The 25,729-nt window shown below is 39.1% G+C and overlaps 1 protein-coding gene across 2 annotated transcripts in view; it reads right to left on the bottom strand.

Moving 5' to 3' along the window:
• The window catches only part of LOC126456936 (uncharacterized), a 144,339-nt gene that overhangs the window by 78,201 nt on the left and 40,409 nt on the right, over positions 1–25,729 (bottom strand). For both annotated transcript variants that reach the window (XM_050092872.1, XM_050092873.1), the window contains exons 5-6: positions 19,566–19,786; positions 2,410–2,451 (exon numbers count right to left, since the gene is read on the bottom strand). In XM_050092872.1, coding sequence (XP_049948829.1) covers positions 2,410–2,451; positions 19,566–19,786 — 263 coding nt within the window. The remainder of the gene's footprint in view (positions 1–2,409; positions 2,452–19,565; positions 19,787–25,729) is intronic.

The raw sequence follows: 25,729 nt of genomic DNA, 5'->3' as shown, positions 1-25,729 counted from the left end.
GCTGAATAATCACAAATCTCTGTGCCTCTCTAACACTTCTAGTGTCTTGTGGAGTCAATGACAGGGTTATCATCTCAGTTAAAACTGAGAGGCACAGTGGAAGGAGGACTAATCCAAGTGATGATGTCTCCTGCCCATATTTAGTTAATCGAATATCATGTTCACATCTTTCTCCTCTTGGATGTTGGAGACGTTTGTTTTGAAATGCGCAGTTACTATCTTTTCTTGCATACGTGGGAGAGGTGAGCATCGTGAAGCAGAGCACTTAGCCACATTGTTGCAGCAGCAAAATGCTAATGTAAGTAGTTATGTTGGTAGTGAAAATAAATACAAGAAAGGAATTTCTTGACTGGATTCAACTTAAATATAAAATTTTGTGAAATAGTGGAAAGTACTATATGTGCACCTCTGGAAAAGTGAACCCTGTAAAGAAGCTCAAGAATGTGGAAATATGTTGTAATACCAATACAGTGCCTATGTTTATCAAACAGTGTCAAAAGAAACAAAGGATATTATTCTTTTGTGATTTCCATACATTATTATCATGTGCTAAAGACCACATTCAATACTGAATGAAAGAAAACACGCTAGTGAGGGAAATAACTGAACAACTTCCTACACATACATCACATTACAGCAGAAGATCAAATTCAAATGGAACATTCACAACCAGTGTTCATTCTGGGACAAACATTTATAAATTATTCGTACAGAATAAATGCAAGTCATGTGCCTTATGAACTGCCTTGCTCATTCCCAATCCATACATCTGAGTGAATTGATACAGGCTTTGGTACATCAGGAATACCTTTTGCTATACCCTGGTTTCCTAACCTTTCTATTACCTAAACCAATGCTTCAACCATAAAAATAAGTACATTCTTGGATCTTGCTATCCATCTGATCTCAATTTGTGCTAGTGCATTCTCCTTTGTCTATTCATCCTCTTCTACACGATCCCTTCCTCCACTTTACTGTTTATATTTGGAATCTTTCTGTCTTCTACTAGTGTCCCCTCCCTGATGTATCTTTTTACAATTCCTTTCAACTTTTCTTGTCATATTTTTTGGTTTGTTTATTTTTTGTTCCTAAGACTATAATTTCTCTTCATGTAGTCCCTCTCCCACCACCTGATCATCAGCATCTTAATATTACAACTCAGGGATAGTCAAAACTCTTGAATTTCATTCATTTTCTTAACTACGAGGGCTATTCAGATAGTGAGGTCTGATTGGCAACAAAATGCAAACCACATTGAAAATCCGTTGAAGCTTTGCACAGGTGGGTTGGACGTTGTCTCGAGTATGCCTGTCGATCGCATCACGTCGCTCTTTTCAGTTCAGAGCGCACAGCGAGAACGTAATGATGTCCAGAACAATAATGTCTCCCGCCTAGCATGAGTGCCCATTGAAAGGTTTCACCTGATTTTATGCAACTCCATATATTGTAACTGTCACATGTTTCCTTCTTGATGACAATTCTCAGCTGCACATTGCAGGGGCAATGAGGACACCCCTGCACCGGTTTCAATGGGAACTGTTTGATCACACCCCACACAGCCCGGACTTGGATCCCTCTTACCAGTGGCTATGAAAACAACATTTTTGAACATACAACAAACTGTAGACCAGCACAGAGAAGTGGCAGTAAGCACAGGTGGCTGCCTTCTATGATGAGGGTATTGGAAAGTTGGTACAACACTATGACAAATGTCTAAGTCAGAGCGGTGACTATGTAGAAAAGCAGTTGGAAGGTGTAGAAAACTGCTACAAATAAAAGATTTTTAATTTCCACAGTGGTTTCCATTTCACGACCGACGGGATCTTACTTTCTGTACAGCCCTCATACAATCATTACAGATTTCATAAACATTTGTGATATTGAATGCATGTCCTCATGCCATACAATACACATGTTTAATATGCTAACTGCAATACTTGGGATGAACACAGCATTACGACAACAAGGATTCATACTGCTTGAGAGTGATGAAGTGCACAGAGACCAAAAATTCATAAGAAACATAATACTAGGAAGCATTTATATGGTAGAGGTGGTTTCAAAATGGGCAGAAAAGATTTTGCCAAACTGGCAATCTTTATAGTACTACATAGTATTAAAACATATTAGTATGATATTTTCTCCCTATATGAAGGTTATAGTATATTGTAGGAATATCATTCATAGCCTTATAATAGCAGTTTTACACTAAGACGCACATATATTAGAGAGTAATTCAGAATATGGTGGCATGGGACAACACTTTAAAAATTGTTGACAATTGTTTGGAAATATTACAAAACTCAAAGTGCAAAAGAATTTACTGCACTCTTACGCTACACTACACTACATTACAACAAAGACAATAAAACTTTTTACCTAACCATTAACTTCATGCAATAAACTTACATTTTTTCTTGATTTCCTTTTCTTCTTGTCCGACTTTGAGCCCTGAAAATGACAGAACATTACTTTAACAGCTTCATTAGTAAATAAAAAACTGAAATGACAAATGAAAGAGTATATCTCGTACATTAACACACAAATAAACATGAAAACAAAAATGACCCAAATTATGACACACTAAATCAAAACTTCCTTCTCAACAAGTCAAAAAGGAATACAGATGACAAAAGGTGTAAAATGATGTCACAGGGAAGTGAAAATTTCTCAGAATCTTTAATGACAACACATTATGTACAAAGCAGGAAGGGTGTTTCATGTGGGATTAAATTCCAGTTTTAAATATCCATGACAAATTGCAAAAGGGATATCTCATTTTGAGAAAACAACACTTCAATACAATACATGGAATAAAGATGACCACTATCTGTTAATTGAGGTTTTGAGTGGTCGACAGGCAAAAAGCTCAGTAAGGTTTTCAGTGTTGTTTCTGTGCCAGCCAAACACTTCATGACTCATCTACAGAGTGAATGGTTACCTTTACTCCTTGTATTACCTGGACTTAAAAGTAGATGGCAGGAGCTACTGAGTAACAAGGAAAAGTCAAGTTACAGTAAGGCTGCGATAACCCGGCACTTGATAATCCAATAGACCCGACAGTCTGGAACACATCAGAAATTTTCCTGTGTTTTTAGCTCAGTGCAGCAGGCAGTACAGGCCATGGATGCCTTCAGGAAACATTGGAATTGACACTGGCAGAAACTCAGCTGCCGAAGAAGAGCTGACTGATGATGTGATATTACAAAGTGTTTCAACTCACATGAGGCACCAGAAACTGACTGATGAAAAAGAAATGCCTACAACTCACAACTCTTGGGCTGAAGCTTCAGAAGTCTTACAACATTTTTTTGAAATTCACTGAGAGTGGCTGACAATACAACACTTCTGAAGTTGTGTATCTGCACAGTGTACAAAATAATTTTTGTCAAAAAAAAGAGCTCAATCCAAGAAACATGTTAGCATTTCTGCTATGTTCCATAGCACTTAGAAGAAAATTTCAGCTGAACTATTCAAGATAGATACCAGTGTGACACAGTCATGCCTTCGACGAGTCATATCTATGTGATTCCTAGAGACAGTAATACCAATTAAACTGCAGCAAATTTTCTGTAACTTTTTCATCAATTAGCTTGTTCTTGATCCTTTCAATCAATGGTGATTCTTCTATTTTATTTCATAATTGGTGTAAATAAATTATTTATATAAATGAATTAGTCTAAAACTTTTGAGCCTCAAATTAGTTTAATAGAGCACTACAGTGCTCAAGTTTTAATTTTGCTTTTACAGAAAATTAATACATAATTTTCATGCTGTAATCTCTCCTGCTGCATTTAATAAATAACAGTTACTTGTTTTTATACATTAAAATTCAGGTTTTGATTATATTCCTTGTTTTAATCCAGGTTTTTAAAAATGGGCTTGATAATCTGGCATTAACAGAACCCCAAGCATGCTGGATTATCAAAGTCCTAACATATATTAAAGGCAGGGGGGAGGGGGGGGGGGGGAGGTTAACCATTATACTGGACTAGAAACATCTGTCTAGGAAAAGAAAATTTAAGGGGACAACAATCTACCATACAAGGGCATTTTTAAGGAGAATATGGACACTACTGAATATAGAAGTATTCTGCTGAATCACATAGCCACACCACTGAGCAATTTACGTAGGATTTTGGCACATATACTGCATTACAACATTATGACCTACCTCTAAGAAAATGCTCTGCTGGCAGATGGCCAGCATGGATTCACAAAATATTGTTCTTGTGAAACACAACTTTAGACACGGGAACTTAAGTTAATTCTACATTTCTACATATCCAAAAAGCTTTTCACATTGTTCCTTACTGGCAGTTTCCAATCAGATTTTGTGCCTGTGGAGTATCATTTCAGTCGTACGACTGGTTTCGAGATTTCCTGTCAGAAAGGTCACAGCTCATAGTAACTGACCCAAAGTCGTTGAGTGAAACAGAAGTGATATCTGGGGTTCATAAGAAAGTATAGGGTGGGGCAAATAAAAGTGGCCTAGAGAACAGAGTTCCAGGGTAGGAAAAAAAAACAGTAGAGAAGAGGAAATACATTACTGACCTGAGTATAGCAGATGCCGAAAATGACTACCACTCATCTCTTGGCACTTTTGGGCCCTGCTCAATAAGTTCCTGATGGCGGATCACAGCTGGACTGCAAGGATTACTGCAGTCTTATTCGAAATGTTCTGCTGCAGTTCTTGAAGACTTCTCCATTCTATTGGAATTAACTGTAGGTCTTTTTCTCCCCCATTAATGCTGCCATAAATGGTTTCTAAAATGTTGACAAAGTAATACACAGTGTCTGATGCAAGAAGATGGGACCAACAATACACTGTGCAGACACGCACACTAAACCCCAACATTCTGATCATGCAATAGTGTTTCGTGGAAGGTATGCAGATTCTCCGCTGCCCAGAACCTGTGATTCTGTAAGCTGACATAATAACATAGTTGAAATCTGGCTTCATCACACATAATAAACAGATCCATGTCCAAGCCATTAATTGTTATCTCAGTGAACAGACACTCACAAAACTGTAGGTGCTGTGGAGCATCTGCTGATTTTACTGCATGTACAAAAGACACTTGATAGGGATGCATGTGCAATTCCAGGTGGTGTATTTGTCTGCATGACTGACATGATGTCAGTCTCTTGCAACAGGCATTGGGTTGATTTGGTAGGACTGAGTCATTTTCTGGCGAACTGCAGCCACATTTTCTGGCCTGCCGGCACATTTTGGAATGTTTTTTGACTTGCTCAAAACAGACCCTATCTGATCCCATTTTCAGACTAAGCACTGCATGGCACTCTTTACTGGAACTCTGACACCATTAAACTTCTCAGCAAACAACTGACGACACCATTCCCAAGACTTTGTTGTCACGCAACTTTCCACAACAAATACACACTGCTCCACTGTGAGTACTATCATCCCCTTTGCACTGCTCCACCCACACTTACACAGCTCAAACTACGCTCTGAACTGGTGTGGAAAACATGGCATGCATACACGGGTATGCATGTCACAGGGCATGGTTACACGCATACAGTCACGTCCGAACGTATCCACTCATCCAGGCCACTTATGTGCCCCACCCTGTGTTATAGGCTTTCCGCTGTTTTCACTCTATATAAATGTTTTAGGAGACAATCTGACTAGCCCACTAACATTGTTTACAGATGGTCCTGTTGTTTACCATCTAGTGTAGCCATCAGAAGATCAAAACAAATTGCAAAAAGACTTAGACTAGACGTATGCATAGTGCAAAAAGTGGCAATTGACCCTAAGTAAATAAAAAAGTATGAGGGCTTCCACTTAAGTGCTTAAAACTGTATGTTAAATTTCAGTTACACAATAAATCACACAAATTTAAATGTTCTTGATTCAACTAAATATCTATATATCAGATACGGAGAAAGGGAACCAAAGACTGTATTTTATTGATAGAGCATTTCGAAGATGCAACAAATCTATTAAAGAGATTTCTACACCAGGCCTGTCCAGGAGGCAGCTAGGCAATTGCGATCTGTCTTGCTCACTCACTGCCCGAGTAGTGAGTGCTCGCAGTAAATGGGGCACTTCAGACATCACTATGTAGAGCAAAACTATGGGTTGTCTTCACAGGAATGACCATGTGTTAGGTTCATTGTAACCTTAGACAGTGTACATACTTTTGGCACAGTGCTTAAAATGGAGAGTAGGTCATTTTTAATCGATTAAAGGCATTGTGATGACTGGGTCAGGTGCTTCATAGAGAAGGTCACACACATCAATATCAGTATATAACATGTCAGTGCAGGGTGCATAGCTACATTTAGATCTTATTGACCTAAAATGCAATAAACAGTTGGGTGAGAAGTTTCATAAATAAATAAGCTTCACAGACGTGTATAAAATTTTTCATCAGCAGAAATTTCCATGACTTTACAAGTCTGTAGCTATGATTATGTCAACACCTATACTTAGGCAAGCAACCTTTTCCTACAAATAGAACGAAATCTACCCACAGAGGACAGATTTCAACTTAAAAACTTATCTTCAAATTAGCAGTTCTCAAAAAGAGATACCAGACATTGATACTTTATTGAAAAGCAAAATAAATAGTACTCACTGACATCCCATGTTTCTATGTTTAACTTGTGAATAAAATAGTCACAAGCTGATGTGAGTTTAAACTCTGTCCAAAAACTACATTAATCATAGGGTTGCACCAATCATAAGAAATATCATGTTTCACACTTAACTGCCACATCTGTTCTTTGCTTCCTCAATTAAAACAAATGTCATTTCTCATCAACGTAACTATCTTAAAAAATAAATTTTCATAAACGGCTTTCATTAACCACAATGAAGCAATACACTTCCGTGGAACTAACATTAGAGGCCACAGAACAAACTCATTGACAATAGTTTCTCATGTGGAACCATTGCTTTCCAATTCCTCCCCTCCCTCCCCTCCCCTCCCCTCCCCTCCCCCTACTACTACTTGCTGTGAGGCAGCTGGTTGCTCAGAGCTGTGATCTGAGCGTGAGTCAGCTCACGCAAGTAGATCAGTCAACAAGTCTAGTCTACACTACACCTTTCTATCCTCTTCTAGAGTGCAGCTGCATGGTATGGTATCCTTACCAGATAGGATTGACATAGGAAACTGAGAAAGTTTAAAGAAGTGCAGCTCTTTTGGTATTATTGAAAATAGGGAAGGGAGTGTCATGGATATGATACGTGAGTTGCAGTGGCAATCATCAAAACAAAGGCACTTTTCACTGTAGTGAGGCCTCTTCATGAAATTTCAATCACCTACTTTCTTCCCTGAATGCAAAAATATTTTGTTCACTCCCACCTACAAGGGAAGAAAAGACTGTAACAATAAAATAAGAAAACTCAGAGCTTGCACAGGAAGATTTAGTTGTTCATTCTTTGTTGTGCTATTGGAGAGAGAAAAGGTTGAAAATGATCTGAAATTTGTTCTATGAACCCTCTGCCAAATACTTAAGTGTGAATTCCAGAATGGTAGTGTAGATTTGGATGTTACAGCAGCAGCAGAAAGGAGAAAAAATACACAGAATAATAGATGTAGGCATGGGAAGACATGGAACTATAGTAGCACAGACAAATTCAAACAGGAAGTTGAAATTAAGATATGCTGGAAGCAACTCTTTACCTCTTAATTTGGAAGACAAGGGCGTGTCGACATGTTGAAAGCCTCAAGTCCTTCATTAAGGACCAGCGGTGAACATGTAGCAGGTAACACTCAAGTTTGAGAATGAACACACTAATGTATGAGAGTAGTACTAATCGTGCTTGTTTGTGATCTGAGTGATATGAAATAAAGTTTATTGGCCCTACTCTGAAACAAAATGTTTTGTTTTGTTAAAATTAAGAAAAATGTTAATACATGACTTGTGAAATATTGTCAGTTGGATACCTATAACAAGAGGAATGTGGCAGAACAGTAATGTTTTCAACACAGTTATGTATGGTACCAGTGTGATACATGAAACTCATCAAATCAGCAGTTAAGAAGCCTATGAGGGAAACAGTAGCTGAAAACCTAGTGAAAGGGAAAAAAAATGAAAAGCAAATGACGACTCATGACTGTGAGTCATGCTGTGACAATTTTTTATTGTTGTGTCTTTTTTTTTTTTTTTTTTTTTTTTTCCTTCCAGAAGGTGAAATGCTGTATTCGGTTTCCAGTACATGAAAAACATTTGAATAGCATCAACAATTAACACACTATGGTAGAACAAACAAAACACAGGCCAGTTTATGGACCCAGTGAAGTAACCAACACTATAAAAATAATGTTTCGTATTTGGTTGGTACATCTTTGATTTGAAAGTTCTTTTATTTACTTTACTTATGACTACAACTAACAACTAATATCAGCAATTGAGTACAAAGTACAAAAATTACTCATTGGTTAGGAGAATTAGGTAATTTGTCAATCACTGAGAAATCACTGTCAAAGAACCAGCTAGTTTGCTATCATGAGAAATAGTGCCAGACTTGTATAACAACACAATGGTCCTATTACTACCCTCAAAAAGTAATTACTGCTAGCAACAACTGCAGCATTCATTTGTGTAAACATCATTCACTACAGAAACTATCTCCCTATCTACTGCCATTATTTCACCTTTTTCTGCAGGCCTTGATTTAACATGATTTTGAGAAAATTTTCGTTGACCTCCCATTTATGCGTAAGCAATTGCATACATTGTGGCATACAGATATTTTGTTACCCCCTGCCCAAGTTAAAACATCAAAAACACATGTGAGAAAGAGAACCATCAGGAAAGGAAATGAAGGTGCTTCTACAGAAAATGTTTATCAGAGCAAGGAAGAATAGTTTGCCAATTGCTTACATCTCAATCTATTAAAACCACTATTGGGATACTGCTTTTTATTTAATGTCTTGTCTTTCCTAACACTGGCACTACTTTCATTATTCAATGATTTGCACACTCAGTTTATTGATGGGCGTTGGCAGGATTGTACCATACTACAGCCATATCACACCTTTTTCAAATTCTAATAATGAAATTACTACAATTTTGTTGTTTTAAGATTCACAATACTATAAATGCTTGATATTTGACAAATCTCACAAAATGGGACACATTCTTACTGTGGAAATTATACTCCCAATACTCGTGCATACATACAAAGTGGAATCCAAAATTTTCAGGACTGGTGCTGCCATCTGGAAAGTAAGAGTAATTGATCTTTGCACCACTAGGAGGCAAGAGCCGCATATCTGATGAATCAGTGTTCAGAGTGGCATTCAGCTGGGAGGACGTGTTGCGTGTCCGCAGTGTTTTCCGTAATATTCTGTGTTTGGTGTGTGGCGATTTTACGATGGATCCGCGAACAGAACAGTGTGTGTGTATCAAATTCTGTGCGAATCTCGGGAAAAGTGCTACGGAGACCCTTGCAATGATTCAACAAGTGTTTGGGGGCAGAGCATGAGCTGTACATGTGTGTTTGAGTGGCATGCTCAGTTCAGGGCCGCCATACAGACGTCAAAGATGATGCTCACACTGGAAGGTCCATTAGCCGCACAACGCCAGACATTGTTGCCGAACGTCAACAATTGGTTCGTGTGAATTGATGGCGAACCATTCAAGACCTTGCGCATGAAGTGGGTATTGGTTAGGGGACATGTCAATGAATGCTTACTGATGAATTGGGCATGCATTGTGTCACTGCAAAATTTGTGCCAAGAATCTCGACTGTCGATCAGAAGGCACAACATGTTGAAGTATGTACGGACCTTCGTCAGACCACATCTGATGATCCAACCTTCTTGTCATAGGTTATCACCGGCGATGAGAGTTGGATTTATGATTAAGACCCAGAGACAAAGCAACAATAATCCCAGTGGAAGAGCCCGGGCTCTCCAAGCGCAAGAAAAGCGAGACAGATGAAGAGCAAAGTGAAGAGAATAATAATCATTTTCTTTGATAGCAAGGGAATTGTGCACAAAGAATTCGTCCCATCCAACCAAACAGTTAATTCTGTGTACTACTGTGAAGTTTGGCGACGGCTCTGTGAAAACGTGCAGCGACGACAGCCCGAACTTTGGCGTCAAGGGAACCGGCTGCTGCATCACGACAACACGCCCTGTCACAGTCACATGTCCTTGCTCACCAGGACTTTTTGGCAAAAAACAACATGGCAATTGAGTTCACAGCACACAGTCTTGACATGGCCCCATATGATTTTCATCTGTTTCCAAAACTTGAAGAACATCTTCGAGCACTTCACTTTGATATTTATGGAGCAGTGCAAGTAGAGGTGAGGTTATGGTTACACCAACAAAGTAAAACACTCAACAGTGATGGTATCAACAAACTGGTCTCTCATTGGGAGAAACATGTTCATCTCCAGGGTGACTATGTTGAGAAATAAATATGTAGACATGAAGAATAAAGATGTAGCATGTTAATAACATTTATTTTATTTAAATAGCTTTGAGAGTTTTCACATAAATTCAGAGGTATTACTTTCCAGCACACCATCATATTTTTAGACCCAGGTAAAATGCTCAGGATTGTGAGAGTTGTGAAATAACAAGTTATCTCTATTAGCAAGAACACACACTATACAAATTTTTATCTTCGTATCCACATATAAACATTTCCTTTTTTGGTGGGGGGAGGGGGAGGGAGGGAGGGAGGGGAATAACCTGAAGAAATGGATCAATTATTCACATGAGTTTAGCTACACATTTCAGTAACATATCAAACAACTCCAACTCTACTGTTCACATTCTAGCATTCTTTTTCATTGTACCTGTCTGTGACCCAATGACGCCTCTACGTGATGAGTATGCCTTTCTGTATTATTGTTATTCCACCCTGGACTTCCAACTGTTTGAAAAATCACAGTTAGGATGATTTCTATAACCTGAATATGCTATGCTCAAATTTGCCACACATTCACGAGACACTGATATACTTTTCAGTCATGAAATGTTGTAAGTAAATTTTTGACAGAATGTACATAATTTAGGAGCAAACGTAACAACTCACTGAGTAGCAGTGGCATTGAGTTTATACACACACACACACACACACACACACACACACACACACACTGCTGGAACCACAGTTTGGCAGGAGACTGGGTGAAGGGATATGTTAGGGTAGGTGGGGTACGCAAGGGGAGCAAAGAGAGGCAAAGAGTGGGAGGGAGAGTTGGAGAATGCAAAAGGAAGAGGGGGCAGGTGCACAGAACAGGAATGTGACAAATAGGCCTGGAATCAGTGAGAGTGACTTGGGGGAGTAGTCTGGGAGAGGGTGACGAAATAGAGAAAAAGGGAGAGAGTGAGGAAGAGAGTGTGCATGCAGGGGGTTATCAGAGATTGGAGCCATGATGACTATGGGAATGAAGATGTGTTGCAAGGCTAACTCCTATCTACATCGTTCAGAAAATCTAGTGGTTGGGTGAAGAATCTATTTCTACGGGTTGTAAAACAGCCATTGAAATCAAGTATGTTGTGTTCAGCAGCCTGTTCTGCCACTGATGGATCAAGTCTGCTCTGCCAAACGGTGGCCAAGAGAACCCAGTGGTAGAACATGCTGCTCAGGACAACATGCCCACTTTCAATGGCTGCTTCGCAACACATGCCATTTGGATGCTTCCCCCTCCAAAATTAGCTTTTCTGAACTAAGTAGACAGGTATTATCTTTGCAACATACCCTTTGATCCTGCAATCCTCTTGGCCTCAATTTCAGCTGTCTCTTCTGTCATTGCCACCCCCCTCCCTCCCAAACCTACTCCTCCAAAGACCATTGTGCACTGCATGAACTCACTGGCTTTGGTGCCTGTTTGTCACATTCCTATGCCACACACTTGCTGCCTCTTCTTCCTACTTTCCTATTTCATACACCTATTGTCTCCCTCTGAGTCATCAGCTACCTCACTCAAGCTACCCTACCCCACCCCCGTTACCCCATGAACTAAGCACACCAGTTTCTTCTGTCCAACACTTTCTCCCGCTTGGCTAGAATCAATTACTTCTGTGATGCTGTCAATCCATCTCATCCTTTGCCATCCTCTTCTCTTGTGCCTTCGATCTTCACCAGCCTTACAGCTTTTGCAGTGAACCCTGTTTTCTCATAACGTGCACAAACTAGGCTGCCTTTGGTTTCAGTATTAGACCTTACAGGGAGCAATCTGGCTTTTATTTGCTGTAATACTGATCTATTCATTCTCTTTGTGGTCCATTAAACACTAAGGAGTTTTCTCCAACACCACAATTCCAAGGCGTCTAATCGAAAACAGCCTTTCTTATGGCGCAGGTCTCACATCCATATATCACAACTGGAAAGTCCATAGCCCTTACTATACAGATCTTGGTTATTAAAGTTATGTACCTACTCCTTAAAACATTGTCAAGGTTGGACGTAGTCTTTTTACCGAGTAACAAGCCTTCTTGATTTTGCAGCTCCAGTCACCACCAGCAGAAATCTGAGATAACTGAACATGGAATCTATCTATTGTTTCTTCCCCTATATGCCATCAAGTGATAGGTGTACTTGCCATAAATTTTGTTTTCCTGGTATTCAGCATTACACTAGCCTTTGACTTTTTCTTTCATCTTCAATAAGAGGATCTTTAGCTCTTATTCACTTTCTGCTATCAGCATGGTATCATCTGCATATATAAGGTTATTTGTATTGATCGCAGCTATTGTAATTCTGGTTTCTTCTTCATCTAATCCGGTATCCCTCAATGTGTTCTGGATACAGATTGAATAATTAAGGAGACAACTTGCAGCCTCACCACTCTCCTTTCTCAATCTTGACCCATTTAATTGCTCCATATATGGTTCTCACTGTGGCTTCTTGGTCAGAGTATAAATTCCATATGAGGTAAATGAGGTGATCTGGTACTCCTATGTTTTCAAGTACTTCCCATAATTGATTGAGGTCGAAACAGTCAAATGCCTTAGCATATCAATAAAGTAGAGATTCACATCTTTCTGGAATTCTCTTGTATTCTCCATAATGCAATGGATATTGGCAATTTGATCTCTGGTCCCTCTTCCTTTACAAAATACAGCTTGTTCTTCAGGCAGTTCTTGGCCTGTATACTCCAGAAGCCTATTTTGTAAGATTTTCAATACAGTTCTTTCCTACACAGATTGTCGACATGTTCTGCCCATCTTTCATTGATGTCATTGGCTTCTTTTAGACCTAACATCTCTATTTTTTATCATTCCAATTTTTGCCTGGAATTTTCCTTTGATGTCTTTAATTTTTTGTTAAGACCCTTAACCTTCCCCATTCTGCTATTCTCTTCAACATCTTTGCTCTGTTAATTTAAGAAGATCTTCGTGTCTCTTCTAGCTAATTTCTGAAACCCTGTATTTAATTTAAACATTGTTGATCTATTCCCTTTGATATTTGCTTTCCTTCATTATTCTACAATTTGCAATGCCTCAGCCAATAACCATCTGAACTTCTTGATATTCTTTCTCTTGGAAATGTGTTTTTCTGCTGCCTCCTAGACAGCATAGGCTACTTCTGTCCACTAGCACTTATGGCTTTTTGTCTCCATTCTCAACTGAATTAAATCTGTTCCTGACTTCTACTATATAATAAGAAGATATGTTCTTAAGGCCGTATCTGTAAAGTGCAATATCTTTGGCTACTTTTCTCAGTTTCAGCCAGAATTTGTCAATTGAAAACTCGTAATCTGGTCCACAATCAGATCCAAGTCTTGTTGTAAATGACATGATAGCACTCTCCCACCTCTGATTACAAAGTATGTCACCAATTTGATTCCGGTATTGGCCATCTGGCGAAGTCTAAGTGTATAGGTGTCATATGAGTAGCTGGAACAGTGTTAGTAATAACCATTGAATTGTTTTAGTAAAATTAGAGGAGTATCTGTTCTTCTTCATTTTTGTACCAAGACCAAATTTTTCCTTTACACTTTCAACAGTTCCAATCTCCAACTATGAAGACAACATCCTTTTTTGGCACCAGCAGCAGCAATTCTTGCAAATCTCCATAGAACTGGTCATTAACATCCTCTTCAGCAACAGTGGTTGGCATTTGGCATGTAAGCTTGAATGCTTGTGATATTAGGAGACTGAACTTGAAATCTGATGGATATCATTCAATCATTTTTATAATTGCACACCACTACAGCTTTTCTTAATCTGTTACTAACTATAAAGGCTACTCCATTACTTCTGTTGTTCTATTGTCCAGAATAGTATCCTGTATACCCATCAGAAGCAAATTCTCCAATGTCAGTCCACCCCATTTCACTTATTCCCAATATCAATGCCAATTCTCTTCTCTTCTCTTTTGACTACGTCCAGTTTCCCTTGATACACCGATATTACATTCCATGTGCCTCAACTGTAGTTCTCCTCACAGCATCTTACTTGTTGTAAAGCTTCTCTTATTCCCCCCCCCCCCCCCCCCCCAGAAATCCAAATAGGGAATCTGAAATCCTATAACATTTGAGTTGATTAAAGCCATGGGATTTTCATGGTAATTTCAATGTTGGTTTCCTGTAGCGTTTCACTGACTTGCAAAGTCCATCTGCTCACTGATTGTTTCCCACTGGAGTTGGTCACCCAACCTTCTACCGAGTTTCTCAGCTTAACAGGGACACCACATGTGGGTAGGAAATTGGGGAACTGAGGTGACAGTGGCCAAGAGAAATCTCTCCCTGTGTTTTTATAACTGCACCCCCCTCCCCCCCCCCTTTTTTTTTTTTTTTGTACTCTAGCTTGAGAAAGAATTTGTTGAAAGCTACTTGTGTATTCAGTCTTGTAAGAGTACCTGTTGATGAGACAATGCCGCTACTATTTCATGAGTTATTACCTTTATTCGTGACTTAGCCACAAGATAAATCATGTTACAGTAAGCTGACAAAAGTCATGGGCTAGTGATCTGCATGTATACAGGTGGCAGTAGTATCACATATACAAGGTAGAAAATGGCAATGCACTGGCTAGGTTGTCATTTTTACTCAGGTGATCCATGTGAAAATGTTTCTGACGTGATTAAGGCTGCACAACAGGAATTAACAGACTCTCAATGCAGAATGGCAGTTGGAGCTAGACACACGGGACATTCCATTTCGGAAATCATTAGGGAATTCAATATTCCGAGATCCACAGTGTCAAGAGTGTGCTGAGAATACCAAATTCCAGGCATTACCCCAGACAACACCGTGTCTGACGGACTTCATTTCATGAATGAGAGCAGCAGCATTTGTATAGTGTTGTCAATACTAATAGACAAGCAACAGTGCATGAAATAACCGTAGATCAATGTAGGACATATGACAAACATATCAATTAGGACAGTGCAGCAAAATTTGGCCTTAACAGGCTATGGCAGCAGACGACAGATGTGAGTGCCTTTGCTAACAGCATGACGTCGCTTGCATGCAACACCTCTCGTGAGCTCATGGTGATATCAGTTGGACCCCAGATGACTGGAAAACCGTGGCCTGGTCAGACAAGTCCCCATTTCAGTTGGTAAGAGCTGATGGTAGCGTCTTGCACAGACCCCATGAAGCCACGTACTCAAGTCGTCAACATGGCAATGTGCAAGCTGGTGGTGGCTCCATAACAGTGAGGGAGCTCAAAATTGTTATGTCCGGCTATTTGGAGACTATTTGAAGCCATACATGAACTTCATATTCCCAAACAACGATGGAATTTTTATGGATGACAATGTGCCATATCACTAGGCCACAATTGTTCGCAATTGGTTTGAAGTGGTGGAGACCTACAGATTGGATATACTGGGACTGAGTGAAATAAGGTGGCCAGAATCTGAGGAAGTTGGAGCGCTGCTGTATGTATGATAGACAGGTGAAGATGCAATGTACAGAAACAGTGTAGGGCTCTTAGTATCTAAAAGCTGCAAAAGAAGTTTACTGGAGTGGAAGCAAATGTCACAAAGAATAACACCTAAATCCTTAAGAACAAATGTGTGAAATATCACTATAATCCAATGCTATGCAGCTACTGAAATGGTTGAAGGAAAATTAAAAGATGCATTTTATACAGACCTAAATGGAGTGCTTAGACGAACTAATTGTAGATACATAAAAATTTTAATGGGAAACTTGAACACAAAAGTCGATTTAGAAAATGAAGGGCTTGAACACATCATGTGTGTACACAGCATTGTGAACAGAAATGCAAACGGTGAACTACTGATAGATACATGCGCTGAGCATGACCTAGTCATTGTAGGCACACTGTTTCTATCTACAATACCTACATCTATACTCCGCAAGCCACCTGACGGTGTGTGGCGGATGTTTCCACATCGCAACTGCCATAATATAATGTGGGTCTTGCCATATCATGTTACTGAATATTAGATGGATCACACAGTCATAAGCCATACATTTTGACACACTCTGCTATGCATCAGAAATAAGAGAAGAGTGACTGTTGGAGGAGATCACCAACTAGTTATGGCTGGGTTCAGATTGAAGATAGTGGCAAATAGAACAAAGCTCAATCACAGCAGCAAAAATATAGAGGTAAGGTTAAAAGACCACCATATAATACAAAGATTTGCCCTTTAACTACAAAACAGATTGCAGATATGCTCTGACAAAAAATTTAAGCAGTAAGGAATTGAAACAGGTAGGCAAAATCTTAAAGATAGCTATTTATATGTTGGAGAGAACATATTAGGATTCAAGACACATCAAAGGAATGACTGGATCTCTGATGACACACAGAATGAAATGAGCTGCATGAAAGAACTAAAACAAAAGTTACAATTTTTTTTTTTTTTTTTTTTAGACGAGAGTGCAGAAGATTGAAGCACATAAAGAATACACGGAGTCAAACAAAAGAGTGAAAATGAGGATACGGCAAGGTAAAAGGAAATGGATAGATGAGAAAGCACAGTTGGCAGAATGGCATCAGAAAGGAAAGATAAAGGAACAGTACAATATGAATGAAGAGCTTTAGATGTGAAGGACCAGTTAAGAGCAAGAATGTGGTGGTGATGACAAACCAACAGGCACAACCACGGAAATGGGAGGAGCATTTCAAGGAGTTGTCAAATTGTAAAGACAACCAAGACGAATAGGTGGGGGATGTTCCAGAGGAAGTCAAAGCAGATCAAGATATAATTCTGTAGTGTCCCACAATGAGTGAAATTAGGAGTGCTTTGAGACACCTAAAAAGTGCAAAGGCTCAAGGCCTACATAACATAGCACTGGAGCTGTTAAAAAAGCCCACCCCTTACTGAAGCATATTTAGTTTGAAGAGAAATTCCCAAGGAGTGGAAAAGTGGATTGGTGGTAAAGCTCCCAAAAAAGGAAAATGTTTCAGACTGTGACAACTGGCATGGTATCACAGGATTAAAAATTCAGTTGAAAATTGACTGCATAAAGAACTGGTTGGTTTTCAGGTACAGTTGTGTTGATCTTATTAATACTCTTAGGATCATATCACAGTAAAGCAAAGAATTCCAGGCAACCCTGTACCTGGCATTCATTGATTCTAAAAAGGCCTTCAATTCTGTCGCACATGAAGTGCTGTGGCAGTTGTTGTGGAAGTACAGTATACCACAGAAGATTCTGATCATCAAAGATCTGTATGATGGCTACAAATGTTTTGTGCTCCATGATGAAAATGTCACAGATCCAACAGAGGTAACAGCCAGAGTTCGGCAGGGTTTTATTTTGTCACCAACACTCTTTCCTACTTGTCCCAGTTATGAGAAGAGTGACAGTGGGCAGGCTATGAGGAATCTAATGGAGGATCCATAAAGATTTGGAGGATTTGGATTTCACAGATGATGCTGTTTTATTTGCTCAAAGGCTGACAGATATAAAAGCTAAATTAAGCCCACAGAAAAAAGCAGAATTTGCTGGGCTCAAGATAAACATACATAAAACAAAGAAAATGACAATAAATTCTGGGAACATGGACGTGCCACTGCTTGTAGGGGACCAGCAAGGGGAGACTGTCAATTCATTCTCGTGTCTGGGTAAAGTGATGACAGAAGATGGTGGAGCCAGAGCAGACGTGAAGAACCACATAAAGAAGGCAAATGCTGCCTTTATAAGTGTAACCAATATGGAGAAACAGAAACTTCACATGCAAAACTAAAATTCATATTTTAATACAAATGTGAAGGCTGCTCTTCTGTATGGCAGTGAAAGTTGGAAAATAGATAAAAAGATAACATCATAACACCACAGTTAAAGAGCTTCACAAATAAATGTCTCTGGCACATAATGAATGTCTAGTTGCAGGAAAAAGTAAGTCATGAGGATCTCTGGAGAAAAACAAACCAGACACTTGTAGCAGAACATATATGTAAGAGAAAGTGGAAATGGCTGGGGTACACATTGAGGAAGCCAGATGGAGCAGTCAAAAAGAAGGCATTGGAATTAGAAGCTGGCCTAGAGGTACAGAGAAGAGGATGGCTGAAGAGGAAGCAAGGAGAGTTGGAAAGACCTGGGCAACACCGAGGGAAATAGCCAAATTTTCAAAATTTATCAAATTCTAAAACAGGTACATATTTAGAAGTTTAATGATAACTAGGTCCACAGCCTTCATGCAATTTTTAAATGATATCATTCTGCTTCTGGCTGTTTACATATCATTTATTGCAGTAAATAATGTTTAATCAGCCGGAAGCAGGATGATTTCATTTTTTTAAAAGTGACATATTACACTAATCCACCTTCAATTTTAATTTCAGGGAGGTTTTTTTTTTGTCTTGTCTTGATGTTGCCGTTGTTGTTTTGTGGTCTTCAGTACAAAGACTGTTTTGATACAGCCCTCCAAGCTAGTCGATCCTAAACAATTATCTTCATTTCTGCGTTAGAACTGCAAACTACATCCACTTCAATCAGCTTCTTGTGTTCATGCCTTGGTCTCCCTCTACAATTTTAGCCCCCATGTCAAATTGACGAGCACTGAGATGTGTCCTATAAATTATTCCTTCTTTTTATCAGGCTGTGCCATGAATTTCATTTTTCCTCAATTTGATTTCAGTACCTCCTCATTAGTGACTTAATCTACACAACTAATCTTGCAGCAATGATGAATGATGGAGTGATTTTGAGTGCATTAGCAGCATGATATACACTGGACTGCTTCACTGCTTTCCAGAACTAAACACTGTTGCTCTAATTTTGTCTTGGACTTTTGCAATTTTTAAATAATGTCAACAATATTCACCTATGATAATAGGCAGGTAATCCTGTTAACAGCAATAGTAAATTCAGCATTGAAAGCATGCAGATACACTCCCTGCTCTTCCACTTCATCACAACTAAGAACTGGAGTGGAAGAACACATCCAAAGCAACTCTTTATCTTGATAATGTTTTGCAAAAATTTGTAAGCTCATAAATGAAACCCAGCAAAAGGAGTGCCCTCAACAACCATTACAAAGACATTAAATACGTAAGAGAGAGTTTTACTTTAACCCTATGCTGGAACAAAACCTGTAGCAAACTAAATCAACACCATTCCCAAACACTAAACTATTAAATAAAATGGACTTAACATCAAGAATTAACACTTTCTTTATGTTTTATCTTACCTTGTTTTCCAATTTCTTAGCACGTTTGTATATGCGCTGATCTTCCTTTAACTGTAGAAAAGTTAATTCTTCAATTTTGCGTCTCTCAGCTTCTTCTTTAATTTTAATCTGGGCAATACGCCGAGACTGTCTCATTGGTAAATCTGAACTTGGCCCTGCATCAGATTTACTCTCCTCCAGAACTATGTCTACACCTACATCAAGCCCCAGTACTGTTGGTTCTGTAAAAATAGATATTACGTAAAACTGTATACTTCTGGTAGTTTTCATTACATATGTAAGAAAAACTACCTGTAATACACAACATGAGGAAAAATGTAGGTAGAACACTGCTTTCACCATGTCGCAGAATTTTATTTCATAAACAGTGGCAAAATAATCATTTTACAAGTATATTTATTAAAGTACTTCAAAGAAATAAGCAACAATTTGCTGTTAACCTCATGATATCACTGGTTTTTAGTGGGCAGAAAAAAAGAATGAAGTGAGAAAATGATACGAGGGAGTTCCTACAAATGTCCAAGTACAACACAAATACAAAAAGATTGGTCAAATATCTTGTTGACTAGGTTGCCAGAGCCAGAACTCAAGCTTGGCTAGGGCATGGATAGTAAAGAAAATTGAACATACCTGCTTCCAAGGAATCATTGAAACATTCATCTTAATCACCTTAGAGGCACCCCAACCTAAACCTGGATGGCCAGACTAGGATGAAAGGTAACCCTTCCCAATGTCCACCCTACTTGGATCCATGTAATCCAATATTATTTATTGCTTCCTAGATTTTTAAAATAATTTGACAGAGAACTCTGAGCTCTTTAATAGATTTGTAGCTACATTTCAGCTGATCTCTAAACACTGTTCTCCAATCAGATGTTGCTAGAGATAGATGAATGAACCCTCAAAAAAGATACCATTACAATTACAGCATGCAACACTAACAAAATTTGAGAATGATAAAAGACGAATGATTAAGAAAATGCTGATCAGATAACAGGAGGAGATCAATGTGAGAGAGATAACAGGCACAAAACTACAAAGAAGATCTGGGTGTACATAACTAAGGAGGAGGAGGGGGGGGGGGGGGGGGCTACTTTAGGTGGGGTGCACAAAATATATTTTTAATTTTGGAGCATGATTTTAAGAAGTCATAGACACACTGAAGTCCAGTAAAGTACTGAGTAACCAGAGGTGTAATCCTGTTTTTTTTTTTTTTTTTTTTTTTGGGGGGGGGTGGGGGGGGGGGGGTGGGGCTTTGAATGCCACAATTTTCAGCCTAGAACAAAATTTCAAAAATTGCTTTGAAACTGATGATGTTATCTAATGTACCAGTAGTACATAGGAAATTTTAACAAAATTGTGACACTCTGAAACAACAACAAAAATTTTTGTCAAAAAAGCAATTACAAAAACTTGCGCAAAAAAGTCAAAGTTAAAATATATCGCAAAAGTCCTAGGTAGTACAGTAGAAAAAATGTCAGACCACAAGTTACGAAAAAGGTTTAATGTAATTGTGAGAATATTTTATGAGTATAGTTCCCACCAACTTGAAAAATGTTGTTTTGAAAAAAATAAGCATTTAAAGTTTCAACTTGTGTTTTTTGATATTAAAATTGAACAAATCTTTAACCTATATTAAAAATGAAGAAATTCCTCCAGCTGTATTTTATTTTGGCAACTAGTTTCAACATTGTAACAACATCATCTTCAGGCCCTGTCCTCCATTTCAACTACGGAGGTACGAAAAATCTTTAATCGGAAATGCTAGCACCGTACAGTTGTCTTTCTTTTCATTGATGTTGAAACACACTGATTTTAACAAATTTATATTGATTAACAATTGCTTTTCAAACCTTTTTCTATCACTGTAAATACGTTTGTTTGCTATTTTCAGGCACTAACATTTTACTTTTTTATATTAAAAAAAAAAAAAGAAGCAAAATAACAAGTTAAACAGATTAAAGACAAGCATGTGTTTCCCATAAAAGAATCAAGTTACGAAGAGAAATCTTATTGAGAATAGTATTTTAGTTGATTCTAATGCCCTCTGTGGTACTATCCAAAACAAATGAGAACCCTCTTCATTCGGTAACTATCATATTATTACAGTGGGTGCACTCAAGTGCGGATGCGTCAGTCCCCATGCAGTGAACCACGGTTTTAACATATTTTAACATTTATGGCACACTTTTTATGAATGAATCTTAAAAACAGACCCTCTAAGGAACATTCTAAGCCAATAAAAAAATTAAGCTACAAAAATTTTCTACCCTGTTCTACACCCTTAAAAAAATTGTGTCAGGAGTTACATTTTCCAGAGCATGAAAATTAAACACTTAAAAAAAACCAAACATAAAAATCTGTGTGTTTTTGGAAGGAAATACAGAGCCCAAGAAAAGCAAATCATCAATCTGGGGAAAAGATACATGTGGGAACACAACATTAAGATTCGACATAGATGAATACTTCAGATACAACATAGAATTATGTGCCCTCACGAAGTGGACAATTAAAGGCATTCCCTTCTGCTCACTATACTCATTACCGTCCATACTGTGTGTCACCACAATTCCTATCCACAGACATTTCTGTCAACAACTGTACAGCTTTGTCTCAACTTTATTGAACCATCATTGTACACAGATGTACATTTCTAACATTTACTTCGCTCATATGATCACCCAGGCCGCAATCAATACCCCCCTGGTCATTTATTACATTGGTTACCTTTCTACTTATTATTTGTTTTCAGTAATTTTTTCAGTGCTGTGAGCCGTTTTCGACATCACTGTGCTTTAAGCATTCCTCTATGTTACCCACATGTACCATTTCTAGACAGCCTTCTTCCAATTACTTTCACAGCAGTGCTACTGAACTTCACTCTTTTAATCTCAATCTTATACTGTACTTTTTCTGTAGTTTGATTCAACAATTACATACAAATGATGAACAACAATCTCTACTCTGTATTATATTTCAAGACTAAATGCTGCATCTTCACACATATTAGGCTACCTTCATCTGAATTATTTGCAAAATTCTCAAACCATGTTCAACATTTTTGTACTGTTTGTTAACCCAATGCTTTGCTACTTACTGTAGTAGTTTTTTATTTCCATCTCCTATTTTTCTGCTTACTTTCTATCTCAAATCCTCTCTCCCCTGTAATGATTTTTAATATACTTCCTACTACAAAAAAAGATCGCACTGCAGAAAAGGAAAATGTAAGTGGATAAAGGCCTCTTATCATCTTAGGTAATGAAATTAAAGCTCCAGCAGTATCTGAAATATGAGTTTTAATGTTAACCACACAGTATGCCTACGACTGTTTTCCACTGTATATGCTAGGCACAAATGGCATTACTGAATGCAGACTTTTTACATACTAAAATAAAAGTTCTGTAACACACAGAATGAAGGATGCAATATTAAACCAAAAGCCATGTTTATGAGAATATTTTTACTAGAAAGAGCACATAACCAGTTATTAGCATACCACTTAACAATGAAAGCGCATCATTTAGTTCCAATGTAATACATGTAGAGTAACATAGGTGAAGTATAAACAGATTGCCAATCTTCCTCTGGAGAAGTACATGTTGAGTAAGTGGATTAAGGACAGCAAAGGCCCACCTTGGTTTAATAACAAAATTCAGAATATGGTGAGGAGGCAGACAACTGTACTTTTGGTTCAACAAAGAATATGCACATGATGAGAGGCAAAAGATAGAAAAGAAAAAATTCATGTGTCTGCAGAAAGGTCGACACGTGAGGTGTAGAACAACTTTCACCATGATACCCTATCAAAATATCTTGCTGAGAACCTGAGAGAATTCTGCTTTGTGCATAAAATCGATAAGTGGATCAAAGGCTTCTATTCTGTCAGAAAGTGAGCTTGCGACCAACAAGATCTTTGTCACTCGAACAGCAATGCATGGTGGGAGAGGCAACTGGGTGGTGGGCGTAAGGAGGAGGCTGGGGCACATAGGGGGAGGGATTGACAGGGTGGGGGTCAGGCACAGTAAAGTGCTGCTTGTGGGAGCGTACAGGGACGAGGTGGAGAGAGAGTAGGGCAGCTAGGTGCAGTCGGGAGGTTAGACGAGGCAGGGGGGTTGGTGTGTGTGTGGGGGGGGGGGGGGGGGGGGAGGGGGGAAGGGGGGGGGGGGCGAAAAGAAGTAAAAAGAATGAGGGTGCATTGGTGGAATGGGAACAGGGAGGGGCTAGATGGATAAGGACAATGAATAATGAAAGTTGACGCCAGAAGAGTTATGGAAAAGTAGGATATATTGCAGGTAGAGTTCCCACCTGCACAGTTCAGAAAAGCAGGTGTTGGTGCGAAGGATCCAGATTGCATAGGCTGTGAAATAGTCACTGATGTGAAGAACATAGTGTTCGGAGCTGTTCTCAGCAATGAAGTGATCCAGTTTTTTCTTGGCCACAGTTTGTTGATGGCCATTTATGACAAGAGACAGCTTGTTGGTTGTCATGCCTGCATAGAATGCAGCACAGAGGTTGTGGCTTAGCTTGTAAATCACATGACTGGTTTCACAGGTAGCCCTGCCTTTGATGGGATAGGTGATGCTTGTGACCGGACTGGAGTAGGAGGTGGTGGTGGTGGGGGGGAGGGGGGATCCATGGGACAGATCTTGCATGTAGGTCTATTACAGGCATATGAGCCATGAGGCAACTGTAATGAGGGTTGTGTAGGGATGGACGAGAATATTTTGTAGGTTCGGTGGATGGCGGAATTCCACTGTGGAAGAGGTGGAAGGATAGTGGGTAGAACAGTCCTCATTTCAGGGCATGACGAGATGCAGTCGAAACCATAGCGGGGAATGTGATTCAGCTGATCCAGTCTTGGGTGGTACTGAGTCATGAGAGGAATGCTCCACTGTGGCCGGATGGTGAGAATTTGGAAGATGTTGGGTGGCTGGAGAGATAAGGCGCACGAGATCTGTTGTTGTAGAAGGCTGGGAAGTAATTACGGTGTGTGAAGGCCTCGGTGAGACCTTCAGTATCTTTTGAGAGGGAGCGCTCGTCACTACAGATGCTACAGCCACGTCTGGCTAGGCTGTATGGAAGGGACTTCTTGGTATGGAATGGGTGGAACCTGTCAAAGTGGAAGTATTGCTAATGGTTAGTACGTTTGATATGGAGGGAGGTACTGAGGCATCCATCTTTGAGGTGGAGGTCAACACCAAGGAATGTGGCCTTTGGGTTAGAGTAAGATGACGTGATGCAAATGGGGGAGATGAGGTTCTAGAGGAATGTGGATAGGGTGTCCACAACCTCAATCCAGATCACAAAGATGTCATCAATGAACCTGAATCTGGTGAGGGGCTTGGGATTCTGAGCATTTAGGAAGGATTCCTCTAGTTGGCCCATGAATAAGTTGGCATAGGATGGCGCCATGCAGGTGCCAACAGCCAAACTGTGGGAGAAGTATTTGTGAGTGAAGTGACTGGAAAAAAGCACAGGTGACTTCTGTATATAAGAATGGCAAAAGAACAGACCCACAATATTACAAACCTATATCCTCAACATTGGTTTGATGTGGAATTCTTAGAAATATTCTCAGTCTGACTACAATAAATTTGCTTGAAGTAGATAAGTTTCCATCCACAAATCAGCATGGATTTAGAAAGCATTGCTCTTGCCAAACTCAGCTAGTCCTTTTCTTGCATGATATACCATGAACTACAGATGAAGGGCAACTGGTAGATTCCATATTTCTAGATTTCGAAAAAGCATTTGACATGGTGCCCCTTTGCAAACTGTTAATGAAGATACAAGTGTATGGAATCGGTTTTACTCGAAGGTGAGTGTTCATCAGAGGCAAGGGTACCATCAGGACTGCCACAACAAAATGTGATACGACCAGTCTTATTCTCTACATACATAAACAAATGGGTAACAACTCACTGCACAGCTGACATGTTGCGTGATTGATAGGTACGTAGACAAGGCTGAAAACTTCAGCTTTTGGACAACCTGGCACTACAGCTCAATGGTTCAGTTGTATGGTGAGTTGTTACCTTTACTCCGTCCATTATTTGTAGTGTACCCAGGATATCTCATTATTGTTTTTAATGAACTTATTTATTTCCTCTATACACTGCAACGAATACCACACATAAAAATCTCAGAAAATGCAGCTATTAACT

This window comes from Schistocerca serialis, chromosome 2, assembly GCF_023864345.2.
Source record: "Schistocerca serialis cubense isolate TAMUIC-IGC-003099 chromosome 2, iqSchSeri2.2, whole genome shotgun sequence".
Taxonomy (NCBI): Eukaryota; Metazoa; Arthropoda; class Insecta; order Orthoptera; family Acrididae; genus Schistocerca; species Schistocerca serialis.
The sequence above is the reverse complement of the archived record's forward strand: the minus strand, read 5'-3'. Positions and strand labels throughout refer to the sequence as shown.